General features: G+C 45.6%; 1 protein-coding gene across 2 annotated transcripts in view; it reads right to left on the bottom strand.

Moving 5' to 3' along the window:
- Nhsl1 (NHS like 1) overlaps nt 1–10861 on the bottom strand; it is a 138567-nt gene extending 127706 nt beyond the window's left edge. For both annotated transcript variants that reach the window (XM_029532955.1, XM_021221247.1), the window contains exon 1: nt 10019–10861. In XM_029532955.1, the coding sequence (XP_029388815.1) occupies nt 10019–10226 (208 nt within the window). In that variant the 5' untranslated portion in view covers nt 10227–10861. The remainder of the gene's footprint in view (nt 1–10018) is intronic.
- Between the last annotated feature and the right edge of the window lie 14039 nt (nt 10862–24900).

Genomic DNA, 24900 nt, shown 5'->3' with positions numbered 1-24900 from the left:
GGAGGAGGAGGAGGAGGAAGAAGAAGAAGAAGAAGAAGAAGAAGAAGAAGAAGAAGAAGAAGAAGAAGAAGAAGAAGAAGAAGAAGAAGAAGAAGAAAAAGAAGAAGAAGAAGAAGAAGAAGAAGAAGAAATAATAATGAGAAATGAGAGGGGGAAATGAGAGCACTCTCATTTTCTTTTGCTGAGGGAAACAAATTATGTAAGTAAGAACCCAACAGGCAAGGTGATCAAAGCAACCAGAGCAAGTCACGGCCACACGCAGCCACGATGGTAACCTTGCCGACTGTAGTTACAGTGCTTTGTAAAAGAATCTCCGACCAAGCGACACTAAAGCGACCCTAGCCTGCGTGCAAGGAACTTGGAAGACTTTCAGCTTGTCTCAACATGTACCCCAGGAACACTGGAAACCCAGTTTCTGCCGGAGCTGATGAGTGTCTGGTTACAAGGTGACAGCAAGCCTGAGGTGGGGTGGGGGAACAGAGGACAAAAATCAAAGGATACGGTTTACTGAAACCTCAGCTACCGCCGGGGGTTGTTGCTTTAAGCTGTCCCCCAAGAAGGACAAGAAGACACAGAACTCACCCTTGCTGGCTTTCTCCCACAGCTAGAGTTCTTTAAGGAGTGACCAGCTGAACTCTTATCCTCCGTTCACATTCTTTTTAACCACACAGAGAAATGTCAAGCTGTGTCTCAAGTCACCTGAGACACACAACTTGTCAAGCTGGAAATCTGACCGTGTCATCACAGATAGGCACTCCTTTACAGGAGAAAACCCCAGCAGAGGAGACAGTGCCGAAGAGGTCCCTCGATCTCCACTCTCTTATAGCCTGTTCCTTCTACTTTATTACCATCCATCTTCCGTTATCCTCCACTCATTATAGCTCTCAGTGTGGTCTTTTTCCAGAAGAAAGCAGGAAAATGACAAGGTTGAATGGCACCTACTGTGTGACTGCGAAGGAAAACCCAAGACATGTGGCACTCCCTCCAGCTGACCACACTGGATCTGGAAGAGGCTTGCGACTGGTATGGTTTTCTCAGAAAGCTGAATTACTGTATCTAGTAAGCGACAGAAACTCTTAAAGCACAAGTCCCCACTACGTGCATTCATGGAAGATGGGATAAAATGTTCACGGGAACTTGAGGGATTACTCTGGAAGTGGAACGGCTGACCTAAGAAGTGCCAACTGGGAAACCAAATTAACAAACTCCTACCGGGGGAAGACAGCTTTCAACTGGATCTCACTGCTTAACTGGAAAGACACTCTCACCACTTGGCAGTCAGGTTTGAGCACTGAAAGTGGGATAATGAAGCAAGAGCAATGGGTTTTAGCAATATCCAGACAACTATTGGCTTAATATCCATTATAACTAGTCAGTACTCAGAGAGCCATGAAATGACCAGGATGGCCCTGACAACGCTGAATTTGATGGCACAGAGATGCGTGGTGTGGAATGTCAAAGTCTGATCAGAGACATCACGCCGTCGCTATCTCCAGGCGCACACAAGGCATATGCATGCACAATAAGCAATATGGGAGTTGGTTATTAAAACACTTCCCAGTCCCATGCATTAAGGCAGTGATCGCCACCAAGGACACCGTTAGTTGGAAAGAGTCAAAATCTAAGGTAACAGCCACCTGCCTTTCATACGGCTAAAACAAATTTAACAGTACTTTTTTAAAATCTCAGGTGTCAGTACTCCCGGAACATGTCGCTATAAACCCAAGAGGTCGCCTAATAAAGACAGCCTAGCTAGGCAATCTGTAGTTCCATAAATGGTTTCCTTGTGTGACTGTATAATAATTTCAATAAGTGCTTTGTCGCCTCTCATGACTACAGCCCCTAGATGGTCTGGTTCTAATCCTCTGTGCTCTGCTCCATTTAGCCTACCATGCCCCCAAGTGTTGTGCACTGACTTACAAAGTAAGGGTGAGGCACAGAGGAGACTTCAAAGAGCTGCAAATCCAGGAGAGATAGGAAGCGTGTCCCCCGAAAACAGAAAGTACTGAGTCCATGACCCCAAAGTGGCCAAGGGATTGCCAATGTCACTTCTCTGTCTGAAAAATTATGCAAGGGTTCCTGTCTTATTACAGAGACATTGCATGAACAGTTCCATTCTAATGCCCTCACCCTATCCCGATTATCAAATCAATTGCCACTTTTATCGGCCATTTATGATACCTAGACCATATATCTATTAAGTTAATTCATGTATATGTTATTAACAGTGTTTAGCCCTGATAAACATTCACCAAATACCAGCTAATGCTAATAACTGGGGTTGAGCTGGGTGATTCAGACACTGCTTTCAACGTTAACCTTTGATTATCTCAGAATCTGACAAAAATAATAATGGATGGGTTCTTAGGAGGACTACATAAACTCAGGCATAGCTTACACCTGATTATACAACCGCTCCAAAGATACTTGCTTCTACATGGAAACTTTGCACTACGTGCTACCTTAATGAAAAAGTATGTTCTGACTCACTTAGCTGTTGATAGTGAAGAGATTACAACCCAACAGCCAGTACCATACACCCAGCCACATCCAGTCTCTAAGGCAGGGATCCTCGGACCTTCAGGATGCAACAGGGAGTTCAAATCACCCTGTTACAGGGTCATATGTCAGATAGCCTGCATATCAGATGTTTAGATTACAATTCCGAATAATGGCGAAATTACAGTTAGAAAGTGTCAACATAATAATTTCATGGTCGGGGTCACTATAACATGAGGAACTGTATTAAAGGGTTGAAGCATTAGGAAGGCTGAGAGCCACTGCTCTAAGGTAATACACATTTTCATTCAAAATACTCTTATCTGCCAGGGATCATGAATAGACAGTATAACATTCATCGTAAATCACAGAATTAGCAGGTAATAACAACAAAATGTTGCTATTCTGAATAGACACCAACATCATACTCCACTCCTTCACTCAAAATATATCAGGCTGGGGAAAACGTTGCTTAGCAAGCTGGCACACATCTCTCCTGATTGGGAGGTTGAAATTCTACTTGGAGGAGATAGATAACATTGAACATAAGGTGTATAACATATTAGATGGCGGTGAATGTTTTGGAGGGGGGAGGGGGTGGGTGATACAAAGGTCAGGAATAGAGGCCATTGTGACAATCTAACATACAGTCACTGAGTCGACTGCTGACTGAAGACTGCAGAGGTGACAGAGAAGAGGCAGGTCCGAAGCTGCTCTAGGAAAGCAGAGGCTACGTGCCGCCACAAGAAGCGTAGTACCCTGGGAGGGGAGGACATGGCCACTGAAGTGTCTGAGAAAGAAACCTACTGAGGGGTTCCAAGTAGAGACTCGCATCTGCTCAGGATCACGGATGCTGTCTTAGAATCGCCCCGGCCTTCACGGTGAAAGCAAGGGAAGTGGTTGAGAGAAGTCCATATAACACGGCACCACAGCCTCTCCTTAGCGGACGGCCATCACTCTCTTGTGGTAACTCAGCGCCGCTCCCTAAACTTTACTCAACAGTCAAAATAATCAGATTATCTCTCCAGCGCGCCTCATGAAGGCTCACCCTAAGAGCAGCAACAGCCAGCGGCCACCAATATGATGTCCCCACAGAGTGAATCTTGTCTTCTGCTACACCCTGAGTTCAGACGCCAAGCACAGAGCTGCTCTATCCTACTGGTTCTTTAGCCAAATTCACAAGCATGCAGTCGCCTGGCCTGTGCAGACAGCACCGTCAAAGACTCCAAATAGGTCCTGTTCCCCTAGTCCGCTGTAGTTTACTAAGCACCCAGCCTTGGTGGGGGGGAGAGATAAGTTTCTGTCCTAAAAAGACTTGGCTGTCAAGTTCAAGAGTCGGACTAAAGCAATCAAGTATGAAACGGGCCATTGCCGGGGATGAGGAAGGCAGAGAAGTAACAGAGAAGGGAGAGATCATGATCAGCCTCTAACCATGAATTTGGAAGGTTGTACAGGAAATCAACAGGCACAGGAGGTACCTGCAGCCTTCTGGGAACAGGAAGAGGAAGGAATGCAGTATGACTCCTGGATCTGTGACAGAGCAGTACGTGTACACACACACACACACACACACACACACACACACACACACACACCCCACAATGTAAGACTTAAGGCACCGGCAGGTCAGAGCACATAACCTCGTGCTGTGTCAAGGGATGGAGCCTCCTTCTGTAGACAGTGGTGAGCCCCGAAGTCTAACCTGAGTAAACGCATCTTAGAAAGATCACGCTGGAAGAAGGGTAGACTACAGGATGACTTAAAAATGGGAGAAGAATGGAGAAAACCAATGAGGAGAGAAGCCCGGAGAAGAGCCGCTGTCTAGCCTGATCTACACAGTGCATTCCAGCCCTGCTGGGGCCACAGAGTGAGACCCTGTCTCAAAAATACAAAACAAAAAGGATCGACACCAAACCTTTAACTTGATGGAGAATATCACAGTTTAAGAAAACCCTTAAAATTACAGCAACAATACCGAATACTTGAAAATGCATCGCCCTCTCAAAATTATAAATAAATAAATAATCAAAAGTTGGGTTTGGAGTGTACACATTTAATGCCAGCACTTGGGAGGGAGGTGAATCTCTGTGAATTCAAGGCCAGTTTGGTCTACATAGCAAGTTCCAAGCCAAGTAGGGCTACATAATGGGAATCAATAAATAAATAAACAAAACAAAATACAGTTCTAAGAATCTTTCATCATCTAGTTTTTCAACAATGGAAAGAAGCAAAACCGACTCAACTTGCAAGCTGAGGCCCTCGCAGGGAGCCCTTCCTCACTAGTAAGACGCCTCAAGCCACTTAAGGAGTGTATGATCTTCAAACTAGCCACAAACTTTTTCAAGTTAAAAAGGGAGGATATTGGATCAAACATCATTTCAATAAAAACTCCACAACTGAATTACCAAAAAAGGGGTCATTTTTACAACCAAACAAGGTACAGAGGCAACTGAGACTGTCATCCTAGAAGGAAAGAGAGACAATCCAAGGTCAATAAAGGGTGGTTTCGGCGGAACCAATAAAATATTACGCGGCACTCTCGGCCTCTTTCACAGAATGTCAACTTCCACAGGAATTTAAGAAGGAAAACAAGCTGGTACACACTGAGAGCACTGGTCTTAGTGCATTGGTTAAGATGAAATCCATTTAACCACTTTCCTGATAGAGTAACCCTCAGGATAAAGAAAGCTTGTTTAGTTTGAAGCGCCAAATTGGAATGTTACTTTATCAATACTTACCAACGTCTCTTAGCCTTTCTTAATGTCAGTGCTGTTCCTGAGACTCATAATTTTAAAGGTGCTTTACTTTTAGAAATAATAGAACCCAATTGCTAATATGAAAACAAGAATTTGAACTTGCTGCACTAGGTCTTGGTAAATGGTTTTGCCCCATTATGATATCTGATCATTAGTAACCCAACTGTGCGCAGTGGGCCTGCATTGTGCTATTCTCTTACAAGGAGGCATACTGGGATAAATGAAAACATAGCTCCTACACGCAATTTACATATAGCTCCTACACGCAATTTACATATAGCTCCTACATGCAAAAACTTATTATCTAGTATATTGTTTATTATCTCTGGTGCCTACAAAGGCTGCCCTCTGGGGTTTTTTTGGGGGGGGCTAGGAGGGAGGGATGGGAGGTGGGAAAGGGGGGGGGCGTAGGGCAAGCGGTGCTAGGGATTGAATCCAGTGCCTCATTCCTAGGATAGAGTCTACAAGAAGCTGTATCTGTAATCCCATATTTGAAATTACAAGCACTGAAATACAGACAGGTCAGATTGGATAATGTTACCAAGTTCAGATGACGGTAAAATCTACATGGAGAGAATAATAATAAAAAAAAAAATGTTGTTTAAAACAAGGCTTTGTGTCGGGCATGGTGGCGCACGCCTTTAATCCCAGCACTTGGGAGGCAGAGGCAGGCGGATTTCTGAGTTCGAGGCCAGCCTGGTCTAACAAAGTGAGTTCCAGGATAGCCAGGGCTACACAGAGAAACCCTGTCTTGAAAAACAAACAAACAAACAAACAAAAACAAAAACAACAACAACAACAACAAACCAAGGCTTTGCATGTCAGTTAACCTCCCTGTTTGTAGACCTGTCAGTTCTAGAGTCATCAATCACGCTTCCCCCATCCAAGGGAGAGCTGGGGTGAAACAAAACCAGCCCTGGGCAATGAGAGGACACCCTTGCCACTATCTCACCTCATTTGAACTTCTTTCAGTGAGCAGGAAAGGGAAGCACAGGGTGAAGACAGGTCATTATCTTCCCTGAGAGCCGACCATGGTTCTGGTGAAGAACCACTCACAGAACACTGGTTAATCCCATGCTTCCAGTGAGAAGACCACAGAAAACATGAAAAGGTTACCTCAGACAAAGTTCCTTTCCCGGGCCTTCTCTAAGCTAGTCACGTTGTACCTTCCCACAGTTCGTGTTTTTAACCGCCCCTCGGTCGCCTTTGGTGCTTTTTCGTGGAAGCAGTGACCCCAAGGCTGCAGTGCGGGGGTGGGGGTGGGGGGACCCTATGCATCTTCATGTCCTCCACCCAGAAGGCAGTAAGCAAGGCTCCTCCCATGAGCCTTCCCATCCAGGCTACCGGAAGCCTGCTGTGCAGCTACAGTCTCACTTTCTCTCACTCAGGCGTCGTCTAATGATACTCTTCCTGATTCACTGACCCCAGCTTTCACATTCTGGTTTTTATGATGAAGTTGAAGCCTGGTATGCTGAAGTGGGTCACATCCCAGCAAGAACAAAAGAACCAACGTCTGTGCTAACCGCTCGCTCTTACTCCCCCAAGCACAAATGTCAGGACCAGAGACTTTTGCAATCCATGGGTACTGTGACAAAATAAGACTAACTACTTAGTGGTGATTGCTTTGAACTTATTTATATGAATCTTCTGTAGCTTCTCTTTTTTCATTCATATATATATATATATATATATATATATATATATATATATATATGGAAATGAGAGATATTCATTTGAGTTCAGAAAGCCCTAGAGTCCCAGGCCAGGGTCAGATCCCCTGGAGCTGTGGTTACAGGCATCTGTGAGCCACCTGACCTAGGTCATGGGAATGGAATTCAGGTTCTCTGCAAGAGCAGTAGGGATTCTTAACCTCTGAGCCCTTCCTTCAGCCACACTTCAGGCAACTTTTTGAAGGTCATGTGGTAGAAAGATACCTACTGGTCACTTCTAATCTCGCAAATAGAGTCTTCCAAAAAATCTTAAGCTATTATTTTATCTTAGTTTCTGGAGTGTAAGTAACAAAGTCAAAGGCCATGGCTTTTTGCTTGCAGTGATATGTATCTTCAGAAGTAACTGCGCAAAGCCAGGCACGGTGACACATGTCTTTAATCCTAACACTCAGGAGGCAAAGGCAGATCTCTGTGAGTTCGAGGCCATGGTGGTCTACATAATGAGTTCCAGGACTTTAAGGGCTATGTAGAGACACTCTGTCTCAAGTAAATAAATACCACCCCTCAAAGTAACCATGTAAAAACTTGTATTGTGAAGGTTACTGACTAGCCTAGAGATACAAGTAAAAGGGCCTTCTACTTTGCAAGATGAATGGATGTGTTATTCAACTTCCTATCCACCAAGGATCCAATGAGTTGGCTATGCATCTTAAGAAGTGTTACTTGGTAACAATGGGCAACAGTTACAGTCTATCCTTGAAGCAGCTGGGAACTAGCATAAAGAAGTACCTGCAGAGCCAGGCTCCCCACTCCCTACCAGGCACAAGCAAGGTTGACTTTCCCAGTGATCACTGGCCCACCTCCATCTGTCAGGGCTGAAGGTACAGAGGGAGGAAGAAAGGACAACAGCTTTTCAAAAACATCTACCAATCAAAAGTCTATTCCTCTTCTGGGAGTTAGGGATGGAAGTCACTTTACACTCCCATCATACCAGTAAGTGTTAGGTGCTTTTTTAATCTGTGACCCTATCTTAATGGTCACCCGCCGCAGTGGCTGCTGATTGGAGTATTACTGATTCAACTTCTTTGCTATTCATCAGAATAAAAACCCAAACCTTGGGTGATTTTCCTTAAAGATGGTTCCTCTTTTGATCTACTAGAATAAACAAATGTCACGTCTACATTTCTCCAGAGGAAAGGCTTATGATGAATGAAGACCAACTGTTAGAACATGCCCCTAAGACAGTCAGTCTGTCAAGGATGAGAGCCAACTTGTCTTCTGTAAGCTAAACATGGAAACAATACAATTCTGTGATTTGTAATGTACAGGCAGCTTTTTACGGATTTCCCCTAACTCCATATGTCAAAATGATAATATTTACTCTGGGGCAATTATTTCTAAGAACCTATAAATGTACACGCTGTAGTAAGCCCCCATTTAGATACAGGAGGCTCCAGTGCCCTATTACATGAAGGGATAAAAGACACGTATTGTAAATAAACAAGCCCTGCCTTCCTTTAGAACTTGCCCTTGCCCTCCACAATGACTTCTTTATTTTCTACAAGTCAAGTATACACTACTTGCTTCACTTTCCAACTAAACCTAAGGCATACAAATTCAGTCTCACTCCAGTGAGAGTCCTAGAGAAAGCCACATGGTCACACGTAGACACTCTTCAACAGAAACCTGAGAGCAGTCGGTTTGAAGCAAAGTAAGTTCTGAGAAGCAAAGGCTAACGGGAGTCAAAAGTGTACCCCCTTGTAACCACAGCACCATGGTATCCACCCTACAGACTGGTCTGTTTCAAACATTACCAAAACCACAGCTCATTCCTGATTTAGAAAAGTAGTTTGCCGATGTGAACTACCCAGCTTCATCCAGAAAGCAAATGCCTATTTTCATGCTGGCAACTATACAGTGTGAACTCAAAGCCGGGTTTCGAAGCTCAACATGGGTAGACCACTGGTAACCAACCAACTCCTTGATACAATAAATAATTGGCATCTTCAAAAAATATTAACCAGCCCTTCCTCTGCCAGTTCAATAGACAAACACAATCAAGTTAACATCCATTGTCCTTGTAAAAGCTGGGTTTTAATTCTCAGAGTGCACAGACTAACCGTGTACCCAGAGCATGCAGGTTAGTTAATTCTCACATTTCTGCAGTTTGGGTTCCCAAAAGAGAGGGAAGAATAGGTCCCTGAGATGTTCTAGCAAGGTTTCTCTTGGCAAAGGGAGAACCCAGTAAACAAGTCACACACAGTCCTGGCAGTGTCTGGTCCAGGCTCCTTTGTAACACACAGGAGTGCTTCCCTGCTGAACTCTGGACAACATCCAATGAAGAAACCATTTCAGAGCTAAACGGTTCCGTCCCTACAACAGACATCCTAACAGGCAGATGTCAGAAATTCTATATGGAAAATAGGGAGTGTTATAAAATCCTCGGATGTACCCATACCCTCCGGCAGGACTATTGATTTCCTCACCTTCCAGGGGGTCCAACATGCTAATCCTGAGAACGGACCCCAGCGCTGGTCTGACAAGGAACTTGACAGAAATCCAAAACTCTTTTGGCCAAGGTAAACCCCCTTGTGTCCATTTTCCTCCGTGTCACACTCAAGACCTATCTAAGTCACACGCTCACCGAACTCATTCATCTTCTCAGAAGAACGCTGCAGAAAGACCACCCACAAACCCTCAAGCTGTTTCAGATCACTTACAGGAAAGAGCTCATGCCTTGGCCCAGACCAGGTGATTCCATCTGGAGTGATACCTTCTGACCGACAAGTCCCAGGCGAGCATGGACTGGGGAAGAAGGGAGCGAGAACACCTGCAGCAAACAACAGCTATTGAACCTCCTCGGAAGGCTACACAGTCTCAGGCTGGATCCTGGCAAAGCCGGTTTGATTTTAGACGTGTAAACAAATGAATGGTGCTTAGTTCCAGCACAAAACAACAACAACAACAACAAAACAAATAAGGAACTCCTGATGGAGCAGAAGAGGACATGACAGGAAAGCACTGGCAGGAACAAAGAATTCTCTAGAGCAAAGTTTTAAAAAGATGTTTACATTAAGAATAAAATCAAGTCACCTTTTCTGGGCTGGGTCCTGTATATCCAGTTCTCATCATCCGCTTCCACCTGGTGCCCACAAACGGACAGCTCTCCATCACTGCGAAACAGCCTCTTTGTCTGCCTGGACAGGGAGGAGAAATTTATCCAACTCACAGCACGTGAGAGGGAGCCTGGGCTTGCCTTGATTCCGAAGGGACCTGAGGAGCCTTCCTTTTTCATCTTCATTCACATCAAAATCCTCTAGAGACAAAGGGCAGCCCAACAAACAAAATGCTGGCTTTTTAGAATTGGCCCGGATCCTTGAAAGGGGCCCTGCCCCTTCCCACTTGACGCTGAGAGTCGGGCAGGCTTTGTGCTTCTGTGTGCCCGATTAAAAGGAAAATGAAGAATTAAACATATTTTTTTAAAAAAATGGTTTACTCTAGCCACATTGTAGCACCAATTTCTGGTGGGAGGTCCACAGGCAAAAATAAAAATAATAAAAATAAATAGAAGTACAAGCTTTAGAAAAAGAAACAGTACAGTCATTTCAGACACACTTGCCAAGACTTTGCGTAGAAGAGCCAAGGTACCCCGACTCTTGGCTGTATGGCTAGCATCCCTAAACGTAACCCTACGCCTCTCCAGGGCATCTTTCCTTCTGAAGGCAGACAGCCAGGCTTCTGGAGCTAATTCCTCACCCTGCAGAAAAAGATCCAGCGTCAACCAGGCCCCTAGTTTAAAGTTCACCCACACAGGTTACTCAGGAGAAATCAAAGGGTTCGGCTCTGTCGTCCCGGCCCAGGGCAGAATCATAAACCGCCCACTTGCCCTCCTTCCAGTCTGGGAAGCGCTCCTAGCCGCAGGACTCCACAAACAATAAAACAGGCTGCATGGCTATCGCTTGGATTACAGAGTAAGCACTCCTGCGAAAGATGATAGGCTTGCCCGACACTGAAGGCACCTCATTGGAGACAGAGAGCCCCGCCCCTCCACAGACCATACTTCAGTGGTAGCTCAAACTTCTGAACTCCTGCAAAGCAATGGAAAAGCAAGCCTGTGCAGAACGTAGACATCTCTCTGCAGATCACAAAAAGATTTTGATTGCTTACTACTGGATCACCAGAAGCGCTTTTTAATGCGGTTTCTAGTCCCACATTCCGGGGGTGGAGGGACACGGGTTAAAGAACGCGGCGGTCAAGGCTCAGGTAAGCAGTTCCACTCCACTTCCTGCTTTCAGCAAAGGTGAAAGGCAGCCATGTGTGCACCTGTTCCTGCTTTCCCTTCTGCAGCCGGCAGGCAGAATATGGGGCCAAGCACACCCCATCAGGCGGGGCCCCAGGAGACAGTCTTTCTCTGCCTTTCAAAGGCCACCCAGTCAGAGAAAATCCTATCTTGGGGGGGGGGGGGGAGAGGTGTGGAAGGGGAGGGGACAACAACAACACAATCGCGACGCTAAAGCAATCAGCTGCTGATTAAAGCAAAGAACCTAGAAACCCAACCTTGCAATGCATTGGGGTGTGGCACTCCCCTAGTTTCTTGGGGTGCCCTAGTCCCAAATAGCAGCATCCCCTGGCCCCAGAGAGTGAAACTCAGTAAGGCAGGCAGCAAGCAAAGAATCAGTCATATAAACTCTTAACAAGTTTAGTGCAAAATAAACTGATTAAAGGTTCTGAAAGCAGCAGGTCAGAGGCCAATGCCTTTGAGCCCAGCACACAGGAGGTAGAGGCAGGAGGAACTCCTAGATCAAGGCCAGCCTGGGCTACAAGGTGAGTTCCAGGAGAGCCAGAGCTAGCTACACAGGGAAACCCTGTTCCAGAAAACAAACAGTTGTTCTAAAGACAAGCTTTGTGTCACAAGTCTACTCCTCCGACTCTCGGAGAGTGAAAGAAAGGGTTCATGCCAGGGCTGGGGCGTTCGCTGAAGAAGATCCAGAGCAAAGTGTCCCCAAGACGGTAGACTCTCATGCTACACAAGAAGACACTGGGACCGAAGAGCCAACTGAGAAAACAGTCCTTGGCACTGATGAGGTCAGAAAAGCTAAAGGGTTCTCAAGAGACCATGATGCCTAAATCCCTCAGGTTACAGACAGAGAAACTCAAGCCCACGCATACCCCATATGTGGTCAGGGAAGGGAAGCAGACAGCACTGGGTCTGAAGTTCTCGTCTACTGGGTGTGCTCTTAATTTTCAATGATGTGTCTACACTGACCATTATTACATCTCTGTAGATGATAAAGCTGTCAGGCCCTGTGGTGCACACCCATTCTCCTGATGCTGAAGAGGAAAAGGCAGAGGACCATCTTCTACTATATGTAGAGCAGCCAGCCTGGGGTATGTGACATCCAGCCTCAAGAAAACAAGAAGTAAAGAGAAATAAAAATATAAAAATGAGGAATTTTTAAGAGCAACTCAGAAAAGTGTGAACGAGCCTTCTGCTTAGCAAGACAGTTGTCCCCCTTCTGCGGGACTATTCCCAATACTTGCTTCTGCCCTCTAAGAATGCATGAGCCCCAAACAATGTGCACAATTCTCTCTAGCTTGCTATCCACACCTTAGTGATAGCTGCACTGTAATTCACATTTATAATTTAAAGGTATCTAAGCTTCATAATGAATCCCTTGCTGTCCCCTGATACACCTGAGACAGCTGAATCCTCTTCAACAGGCCTCTTGGCGTGTGTGCACAGTCTCAGTGCACCCAGTCCAGTACCCAAAATATACTCCTCACATGGCCCCAGCCTTGCACACATCTGGCAGAGCCTAATGGAGGGGCAAGGAGAAAACTCACTATGAGTAACCAAGAGAAATAACTGGCTTATCAGAGCCAAGATTTAAGACTGTCCCTTAAAGTTGTTTATATTTATACAGACAGCTGAAGTTATTTGCCAAAAACAATTTTACCCTAAATGTAGGCACACTAACAAACTGGATTTCACTCTTTTTTTTTTTTTAATATTTATTTTATGTGAGTACACTGTAGCTGTCTTCAGACAGACCAGAAGAGGGCATCAGATCCCATTACAGATGGTTGTAAGCCACCACATGGTTGCTGAGATTTGAACTCAGGACCTCTGGAAGAGCAGTCAGTGCTCTTACCCGCTGAGCCATCTCTCCAGCCCCCAAACTGGATTTCTAGAAACTGTCCCTACAATGCACAAAACGGAATTGAGTAACCAATCCTCCATGCACTGCCTCATCTATAGCCTAGGTCAGTGGTTTTCAATCTGTGGGTCTTGACCTCTTTGGGGTCACACATCAGATATGCTGCATATGAGATATTTACGTTATGATTCCTAACAGTAGTGAAGTAACAGTTAGAAAGCAGCAATGAAGTCATTTTATGGTTGGAGGTCACCACAACACGAGGAAATGTATTAAAGGGTCGTGGCATTAGGAAGGTTGAGAATCACTGGCCTAGGTGGTTGAATATTTGCTAATACAAAGAAAATCACAAACATTAATTTTACAATTGGATCAAAGTTGCTATTGGCCAACAGCAAATACAATGGTTCTTGTTCGCCCTGGAGGTCACAGCTTTCTTCATGTTCCAGGTGGGTTCCAGCTATCGTAGAAGAGCCTAAGTGGGCTGCCTCCGAGCTACCACACTCATTCATTTAGCAACTTCAAAGAACACACAGCTTAATCAATGGACTATTACCCAGAGCCGTGGGCACTGGGCACCTCACACCTCACACGTACGCAGTGTGGTAATCTTCATAATATAGCTATTGACAAGTAGGGAACCTTCAAAGTATCATTGGCTTTCTCAAGTAACTTCAGTCACAATCTTCAGCATTGCAAAATGTTATTGTGTAACCATCCCCTCCCCCAACTCCCCCCTCTCCCGCTCCCCGTGGCAAGCACATACCCCTCTAAGACCTTTTAGACAGACCGGCTGAACAGATTTGATTCTGCTCCTTACTGCGCTGGGTCTTCCCATGTACCCTGCCAGCAGCAGGCTGCCACACTGCAAGGTCTGCCGCCATCATCCTCTGTGTGTGTGTGTGTGTGGTGTGTGTGTGTGTGTGTGTGTGTGTGTGTGAATACTGATCCCTACCATTCTGCTGCGGCTGTGCTTCACGCACCAGGAAAACAGATAAACAAGCTCTCTGAAATTATACGTTCAGCGGGAGTCTGAGGCCTCGCAGAATGAAATGCACGGCTTTGATACAAGGCTGTGTCGCAGCTGCCTCCCTCGCGCCCCCTTGCCCTTTACTTGTGTGGCTGAAGCCCAAAGGTCAGTTGGCTGGATAATGACGCCAGGATGGGTCTGTATCCAGCTCGTGACTGATTGCCCCTTTTATATTAAGTCTTGCCCCTTTTGGGTCACTTGCCAATCACTACTAACAATGCTAGGGAAAAAAAAATGTATTATTTCAGGAATAATTTAAAAAATAACGTTATCTATAAAAACTGAGAGGCATCAAAACATATTATTAGGGAAAGTTGTACAACCATCTTCCTGAGTCAATGCCCATGAATTTAAAGGCATTTATTTTGTTACCAAGAGTCAATGGGGTAGGGTGGATACATTTAGAAGCCTTTTGCTTTTTCTGTATCAATATATACCAGCATCCTTAAAGTGGAAGGGACTCAATGCAGTTTTCCATGTAATAAAAATTGTTAAACATGGCAGGATATACTATGAAACAAACCCCTCCTCTAATCAGGCATGAAATTACCCTACTTGCCATCTGTGGAAAATGCCAGCCAAGAGGAGGAATTCATTTCAAGTGCCATGAGTTCTTTTGGCTTCTAAGTGACTTCTAGTTTCCATGTGAACCTCATCTGTTCTGTTGAAGCAAGGAGGGGAGGGAGGGGAGGGGAGGCCGACAGAGAACAGAGCTGGGTTGTTGACTGGGTGCCTATGCTTGGTCACCCTGGACCAAGGGAGCCATGGGGAGCCAATCTGAAGGCTTAAGAACAGAGACGAAAGGGGCAGGAGGCACACACAGCAGTAGACAGCTTGGACTGGGGGAGGGAGAGAAGAGAGCAATGTGTCCCTTATCGCATTACCACCCAAATCTCCCAGACAAGGACCCTCAGGGACCTTTTGCTTCTGGAACAGGGTACAGTAGGTTCCCAACTGTCAGTTCTTATGAATAATTTAAGAGCAGAGTTAAGTGAAAATCTTTCTGGGCAGTAATTTGTACACACTAATAATTCAAGTCTACCTCCACGGGCGAGCTGTGAGAACTGTTAGTCTGATTGGAGGAATGAGTGTTTGGCTTTTGCTTGGTTAGTGCGGTGTTTGTTTAAGTAGGGTTTTAAGTAGTCCAGGTTGGGCTCCAACTCCCTACGTAGCCAAGACTGACCTGGAACTTCTCATATACCTCTCCGTACCTCCCAAGTCCTGGGATGGCCCTGGCTGCCTGTATCTAAGAAACAAAGCAAAGACACAAAGGCAAGGTCACATCACTCCCACGGCCACACCCAAGCTCACGAATGTGTGCATCACTCTAAATTCTCCTTCCTTTACCACACTCACCCACCACTGCATCGGTGTTCAAAAGGAACAAACATTGGCTCGGGGAGTTGGGAGGGGGTGCTGATGATGCCTGCAATCCCAACCCTCGAAAGACAGGCGAGGAGCATCGGGCGCTCAAGGCTGTCCTCACCTGTGCGGGGAGCTTTCAGACCTGTGGTGTTTTATAAAAAAGAAAGTACCAGGACATGCTGCTATAGACCAGGCTATACCAGAGGTGCGGTATGGTGAGGAGGAAGGTGGTACCTCTGCGGGCTCATGCTAAGGCATCCCTTCCCCCTGGGGGACCAGCCATACTATGGATATAGTATAGAATAGAGTTTATTTAGGGCTTGGGGAGGGGAATTGAGGATGAGGGAGGGAGGGAGAGAGAGAGAGAGGGAGGAAGAGAGAGAGAAAGAGGGGGGAGGGAGGGAGGGAGAGACAGAGAAACAGAGACAGAGACAGAGAGAGGTACAGTCAGAGCCGAGGCTGCTGGCCAGGAACCCGTGGAGAGAGAGGGGAGAGGGGAATGGGGACAAAAGGAACAGAGCAGGAAATAGAGTAAGAGAGTAAGAGAGCGAGGAGGGGGCAAGCAGCCCCTTTTATAGTGAGTCAGGCACACCTGGCTGTTGCCAGGCAACTGTGGGGTGGAGCCTAGAAGGAATGCTAACAAGACCAGCCTTGGCTACAACAGTCCCTGTCTTAAAATAAAACTGCAAAATGGACCTGTGGTCTACAGCCCAACTCTGGTTGTTGAGGCAGGGAAATCAGGACTTCTGTGCCAACTTGGGCGAAAAGGTCCGGCTTCAGGAGCCATTTGTTCCTTGGTATGAGTGAGTAATGTTGTTTTCACATGAAGACTCTAAACATGCACATTTGTCTACCGTTCCACATCTGTGCGTCAGAAAAGGCTTGAAGATTGGACACCCTGAGCCTTACCCTTCTGGTCCCACGGGATCACTTGATACAGGAGCAATATGGCAGGGTCGATGCCCTGGGTCCCCTGAGGTGAGGCACACTGAGGAATAACAGCAGCAGTGGGACACAGGCTGCAGGTGACGGAGCACGGAGACCATCAGAGGTCGTGAAGCAGTCAACAGCCAAAAGTCTGTACCCAGTTTACACCCTATCTAAGGGAGGGTTCAGGTGAGAAAATTTCCTAAAGCCTAGCATCAGCATTGAGATTTTTCAGACACAAAGGTCAAGGGTAAAACTACTGAACAGAAACTGTAAACAATCTTTGAAAATCTTTTTTTTTTTTTTTAATTTATTTATTTATTATATGTAAGTAAACTGTAGCTGTCTTCAGACACTCCAGAAGAGGGAGTCTTGTTACGGATCTTGTTACGGATGGTTGTGAGCCACCATGTGGTTGCTGGGATTTGAACTCCAGACCTTCGGAAGAGCAGTTGGGTGCTCTTACCCACTGAGCCATCTCACCAGCCCAATCTTTGAAAATCTTGACGCGGCTGTTCTGACAGCTTTCCAGTGGCCTGTAGTGACTGCTGTAGTTACTAGTGTTACTCCTACTCAATCAGCTTTTTTTTTTTTTGGTTTTTCGAGACAGGGTTTCTCTGTATAGCCCTGGCTGTCCTGGAACTCACTTTGTAGACCAGGCTGGCCTCGAACTCAGAAATCCACCTGCCTCTGCTTCCCGAGTGCTGGGCTTCAATCAGCTTGTTAAACACACAGATCACCGGAGGACCTTATTAAAATGCACGGTCAGACTCAGATCTGAGGAAGGGCCTGAAATCCTGAACTCCAAAAAGCAACTAGACGGTAACAGTGCCCAGATCACCTTGGAGCCAACCAACCCTGAAGCAGAGGGGCTCCCTGGCAAGGACTGAACAACGGAGCCATCCATTCATTTTCATGGGCCGTATTCTTGAGTTCATGTTTCAAGATAAAGATATACTCAGACAGTCAAGGTGATCAATCCTTTATCACCAAGTCCCCCAAATCAAAAGTTAAGCGTAACAGGATAATCTGAATTAAAGACTGAACAATAATTGTTCACGGTGTTACACTGCTTCGCCTCTGAAAAGCCTCCATGTTTGTCCAGAGCGAATACTTGCTCTCCTCTACCAAAACTCAGAAGTTGAGCGCCCTCTCCCAGTAACTGTTGCAGTGAATGCTAAAGCAAAATCAGAAGGACAGCCTCACGTTCTCCTTAGTCCTCCAAAGAGACAGGCAGGGGCCCCGGAGCCGTCAGGAGAAAACTGGTCAGGCGAAGCAGGAAGGGTTAGTTCAGTTGATTGGTTGGTTTTTTGCTAACCCCCCCCCCACACACTCCATAGGTGTTTTTGACAAAAGGGTTTTCAGTTGACCTAAGCGACCTCGAAAAGCATTTATTCCCTTTCGTTCTAACTACATTCACTGTGGCTCACCCCCGCACACTGTGTTAACTGGGTTTGTCACAGGCTTGCTTCCAATTCAGCCAGCTTTCAGTACACTACTGTTCCAAGTCAGAAACACAAGTCTTACTGCAGCAACACTAGTGGTGATCCGAGAAAGCCGGGACAGACAGACCTCCTAACAAAACCACTCAACAGAACTGGGTCCAACATGCTTCCAATGCTTTCGGTCGCTGTCACTCGTTACCCTGACTCCTGTCAGGTGGGCTTATGCACCTTGACTAGCGCAGCACTCCATAGACCGAGACAGAAGGCTCTCACACACAAGGCCAGCCCAAGCTATACCGGGAGACTCCATCCCAAAACACACAAACCAAAAGAACCTAAATTCAAGTTCATCTTCAAATAAAGAATATAGAGACCTACAAATGTGTGCAATTGGGATGAGGCTTCAGTTTTTATCAGTTTGTGAGCCATCTCCAGCGTCATGGGAAATGAGGCCAAGTAAAGGAACCGGTTCCAATATGTATTGATCCCCTGCTAGGAGATAAGCCAGGCAGGAAAATATGAAGGAGAGGTTCTAGCTCAGAGGGAAAAAATGTTTATTACAGCATACAAATATTCATAATTACTTGTCATATAACAAAAGGGGGTGGGAAGACAAGCGAAGCCGTGAGTTGAGGCCGGGGCGTTTAGCGACTGGGAGGAGAGATACTCCAGGCTGGGTTTCTTGTGATCAGAGAGATTTGATCCATGGATGGTGTTTCGGTACAGCAGCTTTCTGGCGTGGGTGTTGGGGGATGGAGGAAGCCTTGATTTGCAGTATTTGCCTGTTTCCATGGCATAAAGAAGGTCAATTTCAAGCTGGCAATAATTTACAGCCAGCTGCTAAAATCCTGACGAGAACTGGCTATCGCACCATGGAATTTGGCCAGCAGATACTTTAGCAAAAACAATGACTTGGTAGAACATAAACCACAGGTACAATTGCTTGGTTTTGTAGTCTAGGCAGGTGGGCAAGGCCTGCGTGACCTTATATGGGGACTACAGGCAGGCACCTGCACACAATGCTACACATATATACACACGAAATAAATTAAACAAATAAATCTTTAATAAAAAAATTGAGATGAGGCTATTATCCGGGGTTCTCTCGGGCGAGCACTTAATGAAAGTGCATGCATCTTTTCCACACTCTGTCAGAGGGAGACAGGGACAGCAGAGGAAACAGAAGGTAAGCATAAAGGCAGAGAGGAAGGCATTCCACCCTGAACACTGGTTCTGGATGCTGGCCGAGCCAGGGAGCTGGAGCTTACAGGAGGTGGGCATTGTGTTTCAATTTTTTTTTAAAGATTTATTTATTTATTATATGTAAGTACACGGTAGCTATCTTCAGACACTCCAGAAGAGGGCACCAGATCTCATTACAGATGGTTGTGAGCCACCATGTGGTTGCTGGGATTTGAACTCAGGACCTTCAGAAGAGCAGTCGGTGCTCTTAACCGCTGAGCCATCTCTCCAGCACCATGTTTCAGTTTTTGTTTATGTACTTTCTACAAGTTTTGTAGTAAACATGAACTATAACTCCTCTAATCATCTAGTTTTTAATTTTCTATCCATTTTGTTTGCTTGTTTTCCATACAAGATTTTCTGCGTAGCCCAGGCTGTCCTGACACTCGGACAGTACTTTGTAAACCAGGCTGACCTCGAACTCAAGAGATTCTCTTGCCTCCGCTAGGATTGGAGGCAGGAGCCACCAAGCTGACCTAGTTTTTAATTTTCTTTCAGAAATATACTAGTTATTTAAAAAATACAGCTACAATACTTAGCAGCTGTCCTTATTTATTAACTGTCCTATGTCAGTGTGTGGAGGGATGTGCATGGGGACGTGTTTTTGTGGGTGTATGGGGATGTGTTTTTGTGGGTACATGTGGAGCCAGAGCTCAGTCTTGGCTGTCACTCTTCAGGAGCTGTCCACCTTGATCCTTTTAAGAAACGGTCAGTCACTGGCCTCGAGTTTGCAGAGTAGCCTAGGCTTGCCGGCCAGGGAGCCCCCTAGAGCCTCCCCAGCATGAGGGATACGAGTACATAGCAATTTTTCATGGTTCGAGGCCCAAACTCAGGTCCATATGCTTGCAAACTGAGCTACTTTCCCAGTAGTCCCTATTTCAGCTTTTTACGGTAATCATAACAACAATAATAATATTAATAATAATAAATGCTATATGTAAGCCTCCTGCCTTTCCCTACCATCCTGTGGAGATGATTTTTCAGATTAGTATGTATCATTCTCAAACATGCTCTTTCTGTATATCTCTGTGTTTACTGAGACATAGTATTGACTCATTTGTTTATAGTTCATAAATAGAACTATACTGTCCAGACCTTTAAAGCTATTTCTAAATGGTATTTTAAACTTTGCACTCTGGAATTCAAGGGCTCACGGACTTGATTCTTGTCGTGAACCGATGCACCAGATCCTCTTCCTACAACTTCATTTGGGTAGCTGAGGGGCTCCACCACAGCTGGACCAACGGGCATGGTGTTTGTGCTTTTCTCTCATGCTATGCCTATAAAAAATCACACGTGTTTCATAAGAATTTCCTTTTAATTCAACATAGTTTTCTGGGGCACACAGAAATGGTGAGGATTTGGACACACCATCCTAAAATATAAATGCACAAGGCTGGAATACGCTACTTCCAAAATACACCTCGGTGGGCACACGTGAGCTGACACAGGAGTAGTTCTGGAAAGCAGCCCTTCTGTCAAAAGCCATTTGTATCTAAAAGAGAACTCTGTACCTCAGGATGTGTACCAGGACCTCTAAACTGCAGGACTGCTGAGAAAATGCATCCATCTATACAACACCACACTCACCAATAGCCCCTACTGCTCCCCCCATAAGAAGAACCACCCCTCCCCTCCGAATGCCCGAATGCTTCCTTCCTGCACCTCAGATGTTGCCTGAGCTTAACTGACAAGTCTGTGAGTCTCAGATCTTACAGAATCCCTGTCTGTGCACACTTCAATGGCTTTTCTGCCGCTGAGCTGTGGTCGATCAACTCAATCAGTAGCTAGGCCAAAGAACCTGGGAGAACGAAGGGACCCCCCCCCCCATTCCTCCTCCACACACCCATAACATGAAGAACATAAAAAGCGCTTTCTGGTTGTGAACTCTTTGGTTTTGATTTTGGCTTTGGTCTTTTTTTTTCCTGCTTTTCCTCTTCACCAGGACAGTTCCTGCAGTCCCATACACTGGCAACTTGCCCAGCCGGTTTCAAAAATCTCCAAGTGAAAAAAGACTATTTGGAGATGGGAATCCAAAACTGATGCGTACTTCGGGTGTCCCCGTGCAGCCACACTCGTCAGAGCCTTGAAGGGGTAAACCTGTCTCCTAAGCAGAGAACAAAAGGGCAGAAATGGCACTTAACACACTCGCAGCACTCACTGTCTCCCCACGGTCAAAAGTGGAGACGTTCGTTCCACGGAAAGAACATCTGCTACTGTACTGCTCCAAGATATGCTATCAAAAAGGATGTGTGTATCCAAAAGGGAACTTCACAGGAGGGTGACGAGCATCTACAAAGCGAACGGAAGGTCCTCTCCGCTGAGGGTGTGTGGGAGGATGCTGAACCATCAGGCAGGCATCTCAGTAGACAGTCTCTTGATGACTTCCCTGGTAGCCCAGTAATGTGCTCTCCAACTGAGACGGGGAAACGAGGACAGTGCTGTCTCCAAAAGTTCCCAAGTGAACCCAGAGCTCTGGAGACTTACAATGTACCCACATGGGTCTCCTGTTGTCCCTCCTGGAACCACTGCACACTAGACACCGAGGGCTTCGTTTCTCCACCATAATGAAAGCTAACTGGGAACACACTGGCACCGAATGCCCAAGTGCTGCCAAGAGGTTTTCAGCAGTGGAAGAAAATGGGCATCAGAGGATCTCATGGTACATGAAGTAGGTGTGGCTAATGGAAAAAAAAAAAAAGGAAAGAAAGAAAGAAAAGAAAAGAAAGAAACAAAGAAAAAAGAAAAGAAAAGAAAAGAAAAGAAAAAAGAAAAATGCCAGGAACAGATTTGAACAATCACATCAGGTCTGTTGAAGGATGCTGCAGATCTGCATGGGCACTAGAAGCCTGTCAGGGAAAGGCTTCTCTCTAGGAGCATCCAGGTTCCACTGTAAACTCTAAACTCCAAAGCTGCTTGCTGTACTTGCCACCCTGCCTGTCTGTTAAGAGACACAGTCTTTCCCCAAAATGATGAGAAGCAAGAAGTGGTTCACAAAGAGGTGTGAAATACTGACAAGTGAAGAAAAATTACTACAAAAAATAATAATAATTACTGTAAAGGTGTGGCCACTTTACCTTACCTAAGCTGAGTAGTCAGCAGTTTAGCTTAAAAGAAAAATTGATAGACAGACAGACAGACAGACAGACAGACAGGCAGGCTAGCTTAAAAGAAAAATTGATAGACAGACAGACAGGCAGGCAGGCAGGCAGGCAGCAGATTGATAAGATAGGTAGATAGATGATAGATGGATAGATAGATAGATAGATAGATAGATAGATAGATAGATAGATAGATAGATAGATGGCGGGCAGGCTAGCAGGCAGGCAGGGACAGACAAGTGCCTCCCTGTGAGCCCCAAACTCAGGAGGCTGAAGAAGCAAGCGGACAGCTGTATGTTAGAGGCCAGTCTGGGCTACCTAGCCAGGATGAGAGCCTGTTTCCAAAAGCAAACAGATGTAACGGATGCTGACAATCCTGACAGTGATGATGATAGCAAGTTACTCCAGAGTCGATCTTTTCCCTCTCCCTTTCTCTCACAGCCTGTTCTGAGCATATGTGGAAGTTTGCTACACTGATAACATTTTAATGGAACACAGAAGAAAAGCTATCAGTCTCTCGACTTCCACAAGCAAGATACAGAGCATGACTGATGATAGTTATAGGAAACCACATCTGGCTAAGGGTAGGTTCAGACCTCCTGTTCATAACTGAGAGACAGTTTCGGCACACGCGCAGTTAGAGTCAAGTGATGCGTGTGTTACGCACCAGGCCAGATGTCACTTACAAAAATGACATGACTCCTAGAAGCAACGAAGTGCCACTTAAAAATTAATATGTAAGTAAAATTATCTGGCTAAAGCCAGATGAGACTTCCTCTACAAAATGAGATTGCATCGAAGGCTCAGAAAAGATCAAACTCTGGCTTTCCTGAAGAGGCTATAGCCTCCCAGGAAAGACATCAATAGCCAAATTCAGTGTTTATCCAGTAGCCTGATAAAGGTGGGGGAGGGTGGTGCGGGCAGACAAGACGGTGTCAAAGGCCTTATGTTTGATAGCCTGGCACTGCTCAGAGAGTACAGACTCGAGGCCAGACCCAGCTGAAATGTATTGGTGCCTAGATTCTCAACCATGTGGAACACTGGAGCCATGTTTTAGGACGGATTCTGGTTCAGTGGACCGTGTGTTTAGAGTTTTTGGTCGGCACTTGTGTTTTCAAAGCGCATCCCTGCCCGGGCTGTGTGGTGGAGTACACTCCTCTTGCCTGTTAGGATCAATATGTTCTTTAAACGGTTCCTTTTCCTTTGGAGGTTGAGCTGCCAACCTAGGCGCTAGGTGTGTTACAAATAGTTACATGCAAAAGGCAGGAAGTGAAAATGGCTACGTAGTTTCTAATCTTAACTACTATGTAAAACAGTCTCAGATGCATCAAACCCAGGGGCTGAGGATGTCAGAGAAGTTCAGTGGTGGCGTACTTTTGCCTAGTATGTGCAAGTTCCATCCCTACACCATAAAATCAGAAACCTAACTAAACAAAAGCGAGAAAGGGGAAAGGGTGCATCCAACGCTAAGCACGAACTCGGCCTGAGTCTGGCCACTAAGAGTCGGTGCCTCTGACTGTCATCATGAAAATGAAAACACGTACTTCAGTGTGTTTCAATTACAGAAAACATAGGAGGTCAGAGATGTCCCAATGAGGAAATGTCGTTGTGAGGTCATACACAGATATTCTCGTCTATGCAGTTTACCCTGCTGGGTCCTGCACCAAGCAGGCGTTCTGTTAAGACTTTTGGAAATTGTTACTTCCTGCCAAAACTGAGACCCACAGTCCCGCATGGTCAAAGTAACCCCAATAACAAGGAATATAGCCATTTTCCAAGATCCCACTTCTCCAACAGCATGGATTCTGACTCTCACGGGCTCTCCCAATGCCTTGAGCCACCAAAATCATCTATCCCTACAACAGACATGTGGCATATAAAAAGATCATTCTTTGTGAGATTAACACAGAAAACTGATCCCTTAAAACATGTTGTTCTCATTAAATTTTAACACCTGGACTGAAAAAAATAAAAGTTCCAAATGAGAGGAAATTAGCGCTGTCAGATTTGCGGCATTACGTGTAAACCTTTCAACTCAAGAGCAGTTGGCTCTATTAAAACAGTCATTATGCCTCATCTACGTCTATTGAACAGTGCTGTTTGAAAGCCTGTCTTACATGTGGAGAATGCCTCAAAACATGATTTGTCTTTCAGTTGATGACCAGCAGATGGCAGAAGGCACAACCCACCTGCAATAGAGCCACCACCAGTGAAGAGAATGGTGTGATTCACCAGGAAGGAGCATGCAGACTCAAATGCTGCCTGACTGAGGATCCTGGCTTCAACTTCAAACCTGGGTGTGAGTCACAAAACAGAAGCTGAGTGAGTACCCATCCACCATGCCGGCAGCAGGAGAGATAAAACCCAGCAGTGCTCTACGGCACTGTGGGCACAGTTGGACGAGGGATAAAGGACAGAACAGAAGCTAAAAGATGGCTCAAGGGTCAAACTGTTAATCCAGAAGGACCCAGGTTTGATTCCCCACATCCACACGGTGGCTCTCGATAGTCAGGAACTCCAGTCCCAGGGGTTCTGATGCCCTTTTCTGGCCTCTGTAAACACCATGCATACAACATGGTGCATAGACATGCAGACAGGCAAAATACCCATATGCATAAAACTGAGAACCAAAGTAACGAATGTGAAATTAAAAACAAAAAGGACAGGACAAAAAAAGAAAGGGAGCAGTGCATGTGCTTTGAGACAG

The sequence above is a fragment of the Mus pahari genome, chromosome 21, assembly GCF_900095145.1.
Source record: "Mus pahari chromosome 21, PAHARI_EIJ_v1.1, whole genome shotgun sequence".
Taxonomy (NCBI): domain Eukaryota; kingdom Metazoa; phylum Chordata; class Mammalia; order Rodentia; family Muridae; genus Mus; species Mus pahari.
This window is presented reverse-complemented; position numbering and strand designations above follow the sequence as displayed.